General features: G+C 54.5%; 3 protein-coding genes across 3 annotated transcripts; 1 reads left to right on the top strand and 2 right to left on the bottom strand.

Annotated features, from left to right (window-relative positions):
• Nucleotides 1–641: 641 nt before the first annotated feature.
• On the bottom strand, nucleotides 642–2,978 carry NCLIV_015990 (hypothetical protein; the record flags this gene model as incomplete). The annotated part of the gene is made up of 3 exons (XM_003881791.1): nucleotides 642–738; nucleotides 1,582–1,657; nucleotides 2,858–2,978. The coding sequence occupies 3 exons, from the start codon at nucleotides 2,976–2,978 to the stop codon at nucleotides 642–644; spliced, it is 294 nt and encodes a 97-aa protein (XP_003881840.1).
• A 3,046-nt stretch (nucleotides 2,979–6,024) lies between these two features.
• Nucleotides 6,025–7,783, top strand: NCLIV_015980 (hypothetical protein; the record flags this gene model as incomplete). The annotated part of the gene is made up of 4 exons (XM_003881790.1): nucleotides 6,025–6,630; nucleotides 7,115–7,159; nucleotides 7,265–7,326; nucleotides 7,651–7,783. The coding sequence occupies 4 exons, from the start codon at nucleotides 6,025–6,027 to the stop codon at nucleotides 7,781–7,783; spliced, it is 846 nt and encodes a 281-aa protein (XP_003881839.1).
• A 1,554-nt stretch (nucleotides 7,784–9,337) lies between these two features.
• On the bottom strand, nucleotides 9,338–12,603 carry NCLIV_015970 (Ribose 5-phosphate isomerase A,related; the record flags this gene model as incomplete). Its single annotated transcript, XM_003881789.1, has 5 exons — nucleotides 9,338–9,442; nucleotides 10,109–10,423; nucleotides 10,908–11,081; nucleotides 11,662–11,823; nucleotides 12,571–12,603. The coding sequence occupies 5 exons, from the start codon at nucleotides 12,601–12,603 to the stop codon at nucleotides 9,338–9,340; spliced, it is 789 nt and encodes a 262-aa protein (XP_003881838.1).
• Nucleotides 12,604–13,575: the final 972 nt, after the last annotated feature.

Raw genomic sequence — 13,575 nt, 5'->3', positions numbered from 1 at the left:
CCCCACGAGCGATTTGAACAGCGACACGACCCTCCCTACAATGAGGCTTTCTGAAACTGCCATTCTCGTTTCCTTTCTGTATCCTCCGCACGTGGATCAGAGGCGGCACACATGGCTGCATCCTGTTCATCTTTCGGCACGATTTCTGCTCAGAAGAGTGGGTATCTCCCGTGGTCTACGCCTCTTCGGGCAGCCTCTCCCAGGAGCCTCGCTGCATGCAGGGGCGGGGCCCTGTGCAGCACGACTGGTGTCGTGAGTTTCACGGAACAGGTTGAGTTTGGGACGTTCTCGGTTTCCCTCGCTCGCCCAGAGAGCGAGGAGACAACCAGAGAGAGAGAGGTTACGAGCAACAAAAGAAGACGGGAAAAGGAGAGACACGATACTTTATAGAGTGACGACTGCGACTGTCCCTTCGCTGAGAGGAACGCGTGGAGTTGGAAGCCACTGACATTCAGAGAGAACGCGGATGGCCCAGAAAAAAAGATCGGCAACTCCCCCCTTTTACGAGAGGCGCTCGCCGGTCTCTCTCTCTCCGTCCCCCGCGCTTCGCTTCCCTCGTGCCTCTGGCGACGGCGAAGATCTCGCACCTGGCCTCACAGAGAAAGGAGTCGAGTCATCTCTCAGTTACTTGCTTGTTCCCTTTATTTCTGTGTCTTTCTCTTCTTCACCGGAGTCGCCTTTGTCCCCTCACGGAAGTTGTTCTTCGCGCGACGAGGCAAGTCCTTCAAGTAGCGGCATCTGCAGAACACGAAAGGCAGATGCAGTGAGAAAAACTGTCCTCTTAGCCGTCCTCAACAAGGCTCCAGAGCCGCAAAACCCGAAGAAAGCCGGAGAAAACCGAAGGCGGCCAAGTCCATAACTTTCGGAAAGAACAAAGCGTGGACTCCCAGCGGATGCACAGCGAACAAAGAGATGGCGGCAAAATAAAAGGAAGGACAGTCCGGAATGACAAGAAGCGCACCGAAAACAGAGACACTCAGAGTGATTCTCTTCGCCAGGAGAGCGGACAGGAACGGGACGAACGCACGGCCTCGAGACTCGCGAGCGCTACAAGGAAACGCGAACGCGATCCCACAGCGCTGTTTCGACAGGATGCCGTCATCTATTCTTGATCACACAGTCTGACGACTCAGACGAAACGCACGGGCAGAGGGGAAACCGAGCCAGACGGCGAGAGAGCAGTCCAGTGGGAGACGAGCAGAGCATAGCCCCCCCTCCCCCCCTCAGACGGCGGAATCCACGGTTCGAGAAAACGAAGATCCTGCACAGGAAGCACCAGTCTCCACCTTGAAACACACGAAAGAGGAAGGCACAGAGGGACTACGCCAAAGGCGCAGGAGAAAGAGACGAGCGGCAAGAACTGAGGACGAGGAAGTGAAAGAGAGAGTTCGAAGTCGAACGTCAGAGAACCCAGCGACCGAGGATCATAGCGTCCGAGCTCAGAAGCCGAAAGCCGAAGGTACAGAGTCCAGAAATCAAGAGGAAAGACGAGCGAGGAGGAAGCACAAACTGCATAAGAAAGACGTGAGGAGGCGCGTGCGTCAGAGCCTCGCTCGTCTTGCGCTGTTCTCTCCTGCCTACCTGCCAGTGCCGGTCGTGTGGCGGCGCTTCGCCTTCTCGCTCCAGTTGTAGGTTCTCTTCTTCGCGTTCGGGTATCCTGAGAAGAGAGGCAAGAGAAGCAGAAAACACAGGAACGCGTGCACACCCTTTCAGTCCTCGCACTCCGAGGGCTTCAAGACGCAAAAAGAGAAAACGCGCAGCTCCCGGGAGATCGCCGCGGGTACGGCGAAGAGGGAAAGACGACGGACACGTTACACGAAGAAGGTGCGGTTGGGCGCTCGCTTTTTCTCCCGCTCCGCACAACTCCACATGCACAGATCCGTCCGATATCACAGTGTCCATGCAACCGATGAAACTCAGAGAAAGATATGTATGTGTGTAGGGATCTACAGACAGTTGCTGGACCACAACCACGACTGTAAAGAGCATACGATCCGGCCGCGTAGATACGAATACAGGGAGTGTGTGCAGACGAAAGAAGAAACAGAAAGTGCCCGGATTGAGTGTCGAATCAGTTGGTTCGACAGAGCAGCAAGGCGTTTCCTTTCTCAAAAAAAAGTCACCCTTCGTTCCTCCTCTTTCCTCGACAACCCCCGCCACGCCCGCCCGCTCACAGGTACTGGCCGTGTAAACGCCAGTGTGTGACGAACCAAAAACCCCCCGGGAAAGGAAGACGCGAGCGAAAGAGCGAGACGGCAAATGAGAGCCAAGACAACCAGTAGGTGGAACCCAACACAAACGGATGCAGAGGAGAGCAGGAAGCCTAGACACACTCGCGAGAAAACCTGGGAAGAGAGCGGGGGCGGGCTGGCGGGGGGTGCCGAGCACGCGACAGCCTCGCGTGTACGTTGAGGAAAAAGGAGTCGCGAGGAGATCACTCGATGAGAAGGGAAAGAAAGGGAAAGATACGGCGAGTCCTATATTTTGAAAAGAGCATGCAGATCCGCGACTTTGTCCAAACAGGGAGCGGGAGAAGCGGAGGGACGATTTGCGTTCCGGCGCCGGCTGTCCAAACCCAAAAGACCGCAGGTCTCCGGTGTGTGTCGGTTTCCCCTCCGTTGTCAAAACGTTCTCGTTTCATTCAGTACATGAAAGGATCTCTTTCGCTGCTCAGCCCCGTCGGTTTCCCAGGTGAGATGCCACCCTCCCCACACAGTAGGGCAGAACTGAGGGCACGGGCGTTGCTCTGCAGAATGCGCTGCGGCGAAAACGGGGGAGACCGGGGACCAAAACTGAATCGCGAGATGTGTTTGTCACTCAGGAAAGGCGACGGAAGAGTCGCTTTGCTAAAACTCACCGCAAGCGCCGCACGTCTTCTTCTGGGTGTGATACGCGCGGCGGCCACACCGAATGCACAGGAAGTGGGTTTTCCCGTGCCTCTTCCCGAAGGAGCCTGTTCCTTTTCCTGCTTTCCCCATTTTCGTTTGTATCGGCCACTTTGCGCGGGAAAGAGAAAAGAAAGTCAAAAAGGAAGAAAAAAATAAGACGACTCGCGCCAGAGCAACTCAGCCATCACAGAGTCCCCCCTCCTCCACCTCGCGCCGCTCCACATATAAAGCGCGAAGAAGTCGTATGCGCTCGCGGAATACGCTCACAAGTCTAAACGTACAGGCACAATCGCACAGAGGGGTCGAGCTACTTTTCCGCGGGGTGGGAGAGGGGCGGTTTATATACGCTCTCCGTTTTTTAATTCAGCGGCAAAAGCGCAGCGTCGACACATCTCGTCCACCGCGCGTCTCTCCCACAGTGTCACACGCGTTCCGTCCGCGTTTCTCGCGCGAAACCCCCGTGTGCCTCCGGTCACTGTTTTCACAAGTGGAGCACCAAGACCAATATTTTTGGGAGGGGGATCGGGCAGGCTTTCCGAGCGGCCACACATCGAAAGGAACGAGAGAGGCAGAGTCGCGGCTGTGTTGCGGCGAGACAAAAAGCGTGCAAGGTTCGCGAAATTGAGTAACGGAAACGCAGGAAGCGCGAACTACCGCCGCCGTCACGTTCGTAGAAAAAAGAGCTGTTTCCTTACGCTGCTGGACGTCCTGTCCGAGGGAAACAAAACAGTGTTGTAGCGAATCGCGCAGCAACGGCGCAGGGGAACTCGCCGCCACAACAAGCATCTCCAAGCGAAACGCACACAAAAATCGGGCTTCAGAGCAACCCTACGCACTCTGCGGGATCTTCATCGAGCCGGGCAATTCCAGTTTACAGTGGGGAGTTGTTTCACACCCTCAGGTACGCGCGGGATTTGACGGACGTTTTTGTTCCTTCCGCTACGAGGGCTGGTCTCAGTGGAAAACGCCTTGCTTGCCGCGTGAAAGGGAACGAAAAAGAGGGGACAGATTTCGCACGCGAGTACGGTAGAACCGAGACTCTGACAGCTGGGGTAAGTAAATGAACAGGATCTGTGTGTGGCGTAGCGTGTCGTTCCAGGTGATAGTGTTACCGTAGCGCTGTGGAAACCCACCGCCTTCCAGCGCCTCTCGACGTACGTCTCCAGCGTTGCTTCAGGAGCGTCCTTCCGTTGCGAAACTTTCGAGAGACTCCAGGTCTGTGTGTTTTTCTTTTTTTCTCGGTCGGAAGCTCGAGTGCTCGTGAGAGAGAGAGAGAGTCGGGGCCCCACGGCGTGTGTCCCCGGTGTCGACAGCTTCTTGGTACTTCCCTGACGACGGCCCTGGCAGCTCGTTTGTCACTCACTCACACAAGAGCGTGCGGGCTGGTGTTCTTCGGTGCGCTGGCGCCTTTAAATTTCTGCAAGGGAACGGCACTGACGCGTGCAGATGACCGGACGGAGCTAAGGAACCTGCTCAGGGCGATGTTTTACGGACGCAGGCAACTGAACTCTGTCCCGTGTGCCTTGGCGTCATCGACTCTCCGGTTTTTGCCCATGCAGACATACTACGTCCCACCGTTGGTGGGAGTGGTGAAAAGATCGAGTGTTCCGAAGCTCGGCATCACTGAAAGCTGCGAACCGCAGTGGTCGCAATGTGGTTCAGTGACGCCTGCCTGATCTAGCAGCGCGCTCGCATTTCCCCAAGAGAGCTTGCAGAGATGCGGGCACGACTGGGCTCGACATTCAGTCATCGAACTTACAACACCACCTGACGTTAGCTGATTTGGATGTTGCGACGTTCGGAGGATAAGGGAAACCCGTTCCCGCAGTTGTGGAATAAGCTGGCGTCTCACAGTCCTGCGAGAGGCGGTTTCTCCCCTTCTTTTCCCACTGTAGAGATGACCGCGAAGCCTTCACACCTCGAAACTGCACTGCCATCGTCGAAGCGGAGAGTAACCACAATCTGATGGGAGTCTGAGCGACAGGCCTAAAGCAGTGACGCATCCTTCGCCGCAAAAAACAGCACGCAGTCACTGGCTACGAACCGTGCGTACCTTGTGGGCTGAGGGACGCGAGAAGAATCGAGAAGGAAGAGCTCCCGTTGGTTCTTCAGCGATTTCCAGGATGGTCCCTATGACAGAAGATATGCACGATCATCGGACTCTCTCCTGCGTGGACTCTCATGAATGAAAACGCTACACAGCGAGATGTTAAGGAAGTTGTTTCTGGACGTTGGGGAACAGCCATCCAAACAGAACCTTGTCCTGCATGGAATTCTGCAGCAGAACTGCGGTCCAACGTCGTCCCTGAGGAAAAAGCTCCAGTTCGCGTTAGATGCAGTGATGTTCTCGTGTCATTGACCAAACTGAGCGAGCGGGTTTCTTTCGTTAAATGTGGCCGAAGCGCTGGCTTACCGTAGGCAGAGCCCCTCGCATTGCACAGCGTCGATTTTTTCAAGACAAGAACGGAAAAGGACGTGGACAGCCCGACAGATGGCCAAACGCCGAGTAATGCCCTTTCACTGCGGGCCCCCAGAGAAAGCGGCGAAGTGGGGAACTGGGTTTTCACGCGGGACGTCCAGCGTGGTGTTTTGGCGCAAGAGCGCACAAAAAGACCGCAGGAAAGAAGATGCCTTAAAAACGAAATGTGATGGGGCTGTCGAAGAAAGAGGAGGAACTCAAAGACAACAACTGCGCGACAGCGCGGCATAGTTCAGGGAGGCAAGACACCCACATCTGCGAGTTAGCTCACAAAAATCCCCAACGACCCTGAAGGCAGCACGTATCCTACCGAGAGCATCTGCTTATAATCTGGTTCAGCATTTCATCCCTGCGATTTTCTTCCGCGAGAAACCGCAGGCAGCTTGTCTCCATCTTTTTGTCTCGTGTGTCGCCGATTTGGCTCGAAGGCACACACATCCCGAAGTTTGATTAGAGAGGCGTCGATGCTCGCGTTTGTCCGCTGCGAGTCGACCGCGTGTGTGTTTCCCTTCTGTTCTCTCCGTCGCATCAGACAAAAGCCCCTTTCTTGCACGTTTTTCTATCGCGAAGGCTAGCAAAGCCGTCAGTGCGATTCTTTCGCCGTCTGGCCAGGATCTCCTCCGTAGGATCAATTCGTTTTCCTCGAGAGGCGCGCTCATGGGGGTCTGTTGCTCCCCAACTCGCACGCCTTCGTGTCTCCTTCGATCTTCGTTGAGTGAACTTTCTGCAGGAAACCGAGTCTGCAGGCCTGCACGCAGCAGTCCTTCCCTTTTCTCTCGTGCTAGACGTTTCTCCGCGTCCTTTTATTTTTTGCCACATGCGTCCGGCGTCCTGTTGTTTGTTTTGTCTCTGAATTCTCTCCTCCTTCCTACGACGGGTGTCTCTGTCCGGGGCCTGCGCACGAGTCCAGATGTCTCGTACGCGAGTCCGTTCCGGTTGAAGGGGGTACCCATTTCTTCCCTTTCCCCGCTGGCGTCGCTCTCATTTGCATTCCCCTCTCCGGGGTATTCTGTCTCTCCAGCTCCGCCCTTCTCGCCTGCTCTCGGGTCGAGGAACCGCTCGGCAACGGAGTCAGGGGCTTTTGTCAGCGGACACCCCCCACCACTAGCGAGTGGAACTCCGTCGCTTTTCCCCACCTTCTCTGGAAATAACCCGCAGCCCTCAGAAATGTTTCTTCGTTCTCTCTCTCGTCTCGCCTCGCTCTCTTCTTCTCCGGGCCAAGCCGTCTCCAAGGGCCCTGTCGCGCTGGCGATTGAGAAGAAGGTCAGCACGCCAGGCAAAATAACAGAAGGCACGTGGAACCGGGTCTTGCACAGGACAGGAACGAGGTGTATGTCTCGTATTTCGTGGACGCTTTTTTTTGTTGAGGGCGGAAGCAGTCGTGTCACCTCCCAAGGGGTCCCCGCTTCCCCTCTGGTTCGTTCCTCTCCGCAGTCGAGATCGACCGAGCGAACCTAGACACCTCAGAGAGTCTTTCCGTTTTGAGCAGCTCTGCACATGTTGTGTCGTGTGCGAAAATGCGCTTATGCACGTCGTTCTGTGCGGGGCGTCTGAGTGACGTTTGTCAGCCCGTATCGTTCCCTGAGATCTCCGCCCTCGAAAGTTGAGCGTCTAGATCTGCGTCCGTTTCCCGACCGAACTTAGACGCAGACTCAACGCCACTGTTTTGGACAGCACCGCCGAAAATCATTGAGACGAAACCCTCCGATGCATTGTGTCCGTTTTTCTTTTCTTGTCCCCTTGTCAGCTCACTGAGGGTCTCCAGCCTACACAGTTGCAGGTGGTTGATGAGGTAAGACGCGAGGACTTGTCAGAACAAGAAAACTGCTTCGGCTCGTTTGCTGCTGTCTCCGTGTTTTATCCACGGTTTGTGGCCGTTGTTCCTCCTGTTTCGTAGACTCCCCTCCACGCTGGACACGAAGGAACACAAGGACTCAGATCTGCAGAGACACACTTCAGGTACGTCGCTTGGCCTACACTTTCGCCGTTTCTTGCCGTCTCCCCCTGGCGCGCTGATCGGTTCCGGTCGTCCTCTCGCCCGCTGCTGCTCGCCAACTCGCCGTCTCACTTCTCTGCCTCTTCTCGTTCTCTCTCCCCGCTGCTTCCCCGCGTCCCGTCTGCTGTCTGCGTGTCTTTCTGTGTGGTGGTCCTTCCTTCCACATATCTCCACCTGTCGCGTTGCTTGTGTGCTTCTGTGCTGTTTTGTTTCCCTACGTCTACACCGGGAAGGGAGGCACAACGTCCCCGCTAGAACCTGTCTGTTTCTTCCTGTGCCCTCGCCAGAATCTTCGTGAAGAGCGCCGAATTCAAAGGTCTCCCTCTGGTGCAGAGACACCGGAAAGTGTATGCGCTCTTGCAGAAAGAGCTGGACGAAGGAATCCACGCCATGGCCATCCACGCGGAGGCCGCAGAGTAGTCTGTACATACGAAGGAACGGAGAGCGGTCGCACGAAAGAGAGAAAATGGGAGTCAAAAAGGCTTTTCTCTTCATGGGGCGCAGCCTGGCGAAGGCCCTGCCCGTTCTTCCGGATTTCCTCGGCAGGAAAGGGGAAATGGATCGGGCAGCTTTTCTGCCTCCTGGTGTGGGTTTCTCTGAGCGTGGTCTGGGTGCGGATCTGTCGTGAAACTCGAAAACCACAGAGCGAAAACGAGACGAACCTGTCTCTTCTGTCCACAACGAGGCTTCTTGCACGTTCCTTGCTCTTCTCCAGAAAGGCTTACATAGGTTTTCCTCGCCTCGCCTCCTCTCGAAGAAAAGCATGAAAGTCGAAACGTTCCCTTTCCTTGGCCCGCTGAATTTGGCAATCCTCACCAAGGCTCAAATACGCAGTGTATAAAGTTGGCGTTTATTGAACGACACGGTCTCCTCTCGTGTGAGCGTTACACACGCGATTGGCTGGGCACAGAAGGGTACGACGCCCCGTGTCGTCGCCACACATCAGCTACGCTCACAGTAGCCATTTGGATCTCTCTCACCAAGACGTTTCGAATGCTTTCGTAGATCTCTGAAACTCTTGAGTCGCCGATCTCCTGACAGACCCCGGGTGGTTCCTTTTACTCGAGGGTCTCGCGAGCCGATGGCGCAACCGCCTAAGGGATATTTCAACTAAGAGTTCCATATTTGTACTAAAGTGTCGTTATTGTATGTGTGCAATCACAGAAAAGCACGTACATATACATAATATATATATCTGTATATGTGTATCCATAGCGGGACTAGCCAAGCAATCTGAGCTACGCCCTTGTGGCCTTTCAGATCATTTGTCGGTAGTGTCCCGGACTGAGTGTATATATCAGGAAAGGACTTTAATCGGCGAGTAGCGCGTCGTCTACCCGTGATAAATAACGGAAACGGCTTTTCAAGTCCCCATTGGGAAATAAACCCCGAGAAAAATGTGGGGGTGCCGGCAGAAGGAAAAAGAGGACAGAAAGAGGCAACAAACGGTGAGCTGCATCCTACGGAGCGCGGCCATCCGAAGAACGGACCCGCCAAAAAACGGCAGTGTGTGCAGAAAAGCGGAGCACAACAACCGCAACTCGCAACAGAGAAGGACGGAAATGCAAGATAAGACGGCGGGGAACAAACACGACACAAGACGACGAGGCGGACGTGGTCCACGTGTCTTTTTCAGTTGCTTGTTTCTCTTCTCTTCCACTCTGCCTCGTCTCCGTCGCCTTCTCAGAAAGCCTTCGCACGTAGAACTCCCTCTTCTTTTAGAGTGCCCAAAACGACGGGCGCACATTCAAAATTCCGCGGAGAGGGAAAGAAGACAGGAGAGAGCAGGAGACAAGACAGAACACGCCCGCATGCCTTCACCGGTTTACGAAAAGCCTGGAAGAAAGCCACGAGGCTCTAAGCAGTCTCGGTGTATCTGCGCGTGTGCGGAACTTTGCGTCTTTCTTCTTGTCATCTCGTTGGGTGTCTCTTCGTGTCCCTCTTTCCGAGGAAGGCTGCGTGTTCCAACTTGTCTTATTTGCTTTCTGCAGTCAAAGTCGCAACGGAGCCGTCAGCCTTGCCAATCAGGCACACTGAGGCCAAGTCGAGGAAAAGGCCTGTCTCGACGACTCCAGGAATCTGAACAGAAAAGTGTGGAAACGCAAACCGAAGGAAACATAGGAGGGCGAGAAAATGGTGCAAAACGCACAAAGGAAAGGGGTAAAAGAAACACGAAGAGCGTTGTTCTTACAGCATGCATTCCCAAAGAACTGTCGACACAAACAGCGGCTGCAAGAGCGAACGAGAGAGAGAAAACGACTCGCAGAAAAACCGGATTCTTTTCAAGTGCGCAAACGACTGATACCGTAAAGGTGTTGATTCCAGTGATGAAGAGCGGACTGCCACAGAGACCAGGACGGTTGAACAGATAAGCGAGTAGAAACATGACACACGGAGCTTTCGTGAGGAAGACCGATACCCATCAACAAAAAGATGGCGAAAACGGTACATGCAGATGAACCTACGTATATGTACAGCTATATATATGAATCTAGGTGTCTGACGACTTCCTGTCTCTCTACGTTGCCCATATACCTAGATAGATAGATAGATAGATAGATAGATAGATAGATAGATAGATAGAAAGATAGATAGATAGATAGATAGATAGATAGATAGATAGACAGCATGAGCGTGTCTATGTAAAGGGGGAAAGACAGGGGAGAAACGGAGACGTGAATACACCGAAGAGGCGGGAGCCCTCCATTCGTTTTTTCTGAGTGCGCGTTTCGCCATCTGCCTTACGCTTTTGATTTCTTTGTCCATTTCATGAAGGTCCGTCACGGTATCTTTGAAGTAGAGGTCGACGATGTAGTTCCCATTATCTGTAACGAATCGGTCTTCTTCCTTCACGTCTTCCAAGTCGCCCTTCGCGTCCCGTGTCTCGCCAGACGCAGCGGGAGTTTTTCTCCGGAACTCCGCCCGCCCACCGTGGCTTCTCACAGACGGCAACGCGGAAATCAGGCGCTTTGTGTGGGAGTTGGAAAAGACGACGACCTCAACGGGCAGAGCCCCTGTGGACCCTATGCCGTTGGAGACGAGTTTCGATTCATCGGCAGCCTGAAGCAAACCGAGACACATTTGGAGAGGCATTTGGAGAGACATTTGGAGACAGCGGCGCAAACGGGAATGAGGCGGCGGCAGGAGACCGCGAACAGGTCGTCGCCGCACGAAAGCCACAGAACGTTAAGAGAAAAAAAAAACGATACAGGGGTGGTCGGCACGCCCCCAGAAACGAGAACAAGCAGGGAACGACGCAGCAGAGCCGGAAATAACAGGAAACCGAAGCACATACAAAACGGCCAGCTTCTTCCAGAGGCAGATTACGCGAAAACGCCAATATGCGGGGGCGACAAGATAATGAAGGTGTTCCAGTTCTGCGGGTGCCTTCTGCCTCCTCCTTGCTACTCATCTTCCACGTGCTCCTCTCCCGCGGGTTGCTGCTTCTTCTCTCTTGCATTCTCCGCTTTGGACTGTGCAGCCGGCTTCTCGCGTCTTCCCTCGCCTGCTTCCCTTCTCTTTTTCGCTACGTCGCTCCCCCCACCACGACAAACGTCTTTGCAGCCGCCGCAACCATTTTCTCCCGCAGCAAGGCGCCGCCGCGGCCTTTCACGAGCCCGAGAGCGGGAGGAAGAATTTCGTCTGCTCCGTCAATCGCCACATCGAGGCAATCGTCGATGCCGTCCAGCGTGGTGAGAGGAATTGCCAAGCTCTCCGCCTAGCAGAGAAGAGAGTGCGCAACGCAACGCAGCTGGTTTTCCCCTGTCTCACTGGCACAAACGCACTGGCGTTCGAAGGCGACACGTAGAGCGCGACGCTCTGGAACAAGGGGAAACTTCAACGGGAAGACCCTGCGTGCTACTGAGAAAGCGAACGTGCGTCCAGCGGGGCCGTTTTGTGTCCAGTTCTTGATGCAGACACAGAAAAAACAAACGAAACACGTGCCGCTCCCCGCTCCTCACAAATCATATGCACACATCCATACACGGACACCTACATCTCTATATATACATATATACATATATATAAATATATATATATATATATATATATATATATGTGCGTGTAGATGCGTGTAAGCGTGGATATCTGCAAGCGCAGGGACGCGTTATCCGCAGTGTTCCAGTCGTAGTTCTCGCGTTATCCACCTCTGTTTTCGGACCTGGAGAGTGTCCACGGAGCAGCTCGGGTGCATGCTCGCCCACGTACGCATGGAAGGGTAGATGCAGGAGAGGCAAGGGACTGCGTAGAGGGAGACAAGCGCGGAGACACTTGGCGGGAGGGAAAGAAGGCTTTACCTGTTTGCGGGTTGCCTCGCTGGTCGGGACACAGAGGAGATCCTTGAGAGTTCCCTCCTGCATGCGCTGGCCGATTCTCTCGACAACGAACTTGGCAGTAGTTCCGGTGCCGAGACCGACGCGCATGCCGCTCCGCACAAAAGTGTCGACTGCGTAGTAGCCCTGGAGAAGGCCAGGCAGAAGAGAGTGGACAGACGCGACACAGACGAAAAGTGTGGGGCGATGGGGGACAGCGGGAGAAAAAACAGGGGGGGGCGGCGGAAGAAGGCTGTTGGAAGGAGACAGGAGACACCTGGGAAGGTGAAGGACAGAAAGGCGCATCCAGACGAGGGACGAGCGGGAGTCGAAGGTATCCACCAGAAAATAAAGTTGAAACGCCGCGTTCTTTTCTAGAATCCAGCGTTTCCTATATACAAAGTAGGCATACTTGCACTGTATAAGGACACTTGAGCGTGGACGCCTAGGAGTTCCTGGCGCTCTCCGAAAGTGACGTGTGCTGCTCTGTCCTCTCCTCCCTGACGAACAGAAGGCTTCTTTTTCTTGTCCTCCTTTCTTTTGCCTTTTTCGTCTCCTCTTTAGTCACGATAATCCTGCATCTCGGTCCCCCGCGTTGCCCCGAAAAACAACGCAGGTGTCGCCTACACTCTGTACTGTCAGGCCGCACTTTCGTGCCGGTTGTGTACCCCCTCCGCGCCTTTTTCCTGCCTTTGTTTTCATCCTTGCCGTCTCTCCGTTGTCTCCTCTGTTTTCCCGCTCTGTTCCACTCGTGGGCTCTTTGGCGTCGCCTCCGTTGCGTGTCACGTGCTGTCTCAGGATGAGACACGGCGCTGTCTGCCCTACGGTCTCGCGGAGTGTGCCCGACTCGACGCTCCCTGCTTTCCCGTCGAGCAGAGATGTGCAAAGTCTTACCACAGTCTGCTTTGCTTTGTCCTGTGCATTCATCTTGGCTGTTTGGTGAGGATACGACGCCCGGGGTGCTTGGATAAAATTCAAGAACCAGGGAAAGGAACAGATGTGCAGGCGACGACGCTCCGCCAAGAGGACCACGGCCGGGAAAAGATTCTGGAGCCTTCGGGACGGGAGGAGCGGGACGCCTTTTTTCCCTTTTCTCCCTTGAGAGTGTGTGGGCACGTGGGCAATCTTTTCACGAAAAAAAGGTGAAAAGGGAGTCAAGGTCGTGTTGCTTCCTGATATATATATATATATATAGCCTGTGGCCTCACGGGCACTTACCCTGCGCCTGGCAGGAGTCTCAGGAACAGAGACACAAAAACGACCGAAGTCCCGAGGGGTTTCTGCTTGTCGGCCTTTTGCTCACGCGTACCTAGAAAACGCTATCTAAGGGAAACGTATCAAAGGGAAACGCCTTTTCAGACGGGATGGGCAATCTCTTTCGGGTTTTTCGCGATTCGGATGTGAGAAAGGACCTAAACGTGCAAATCACGTCAACAGCGCCGCTCGCCGCAGAAGCGGGGCCCGCGCTGAGCGCGCATTCCCAGCCTGAAGTGTGCTGTGTTTCTACAAGCGCGATCTTCAGAAGCAGAGCCATCGAAGCAGCCGAAGCATGCGGTTCCTGTTTCCAGCGATTGCATCTGTGGTTTTGGTCTTTTCCGTCCGTCACGCGGCTTTACACGGTGGCCGTCGCGAAACGGCCATCTCCGCTTTCCTCCCGTACCCGGTCGACTGGACCGGCTTTCTGCCGCGTAGGCCGAACGCTGGAGACAAAGACGCAGCACGTCTCTGTCTTTTCTGTGTGTCTCGTCAACCCCAGATCAACTTTCTGCTGTCGAGGTAGCGTAAGTCTTTTCTGTGTGTCTCGTCAACCCCAGATCAACTTTCTGCTGTCGAGGTAGCGTAAGCCTTGACGATCTCGAGCTCCTCTGTCCATTCAGCCCGAATATGGACTGATGAGGA

Source organism: Neospora caninum, chromosome VI (genome assembly GCF_000208865.1).
Source record: "Neospora caninum Liverpool complete genome, chromosome VI".
Taxonomy (NCBI): Eukaryota; Apicomplexa; class Conoidasida; order Eucoccidiorida; family Sarcocystidae; genus Neospora; species Neospora caninum.
The sequence above is the reverse complement of the archived record's forward strand: the minus strand, read 5'-3'. Positions and strand labels throughout refer to the sequence as shown.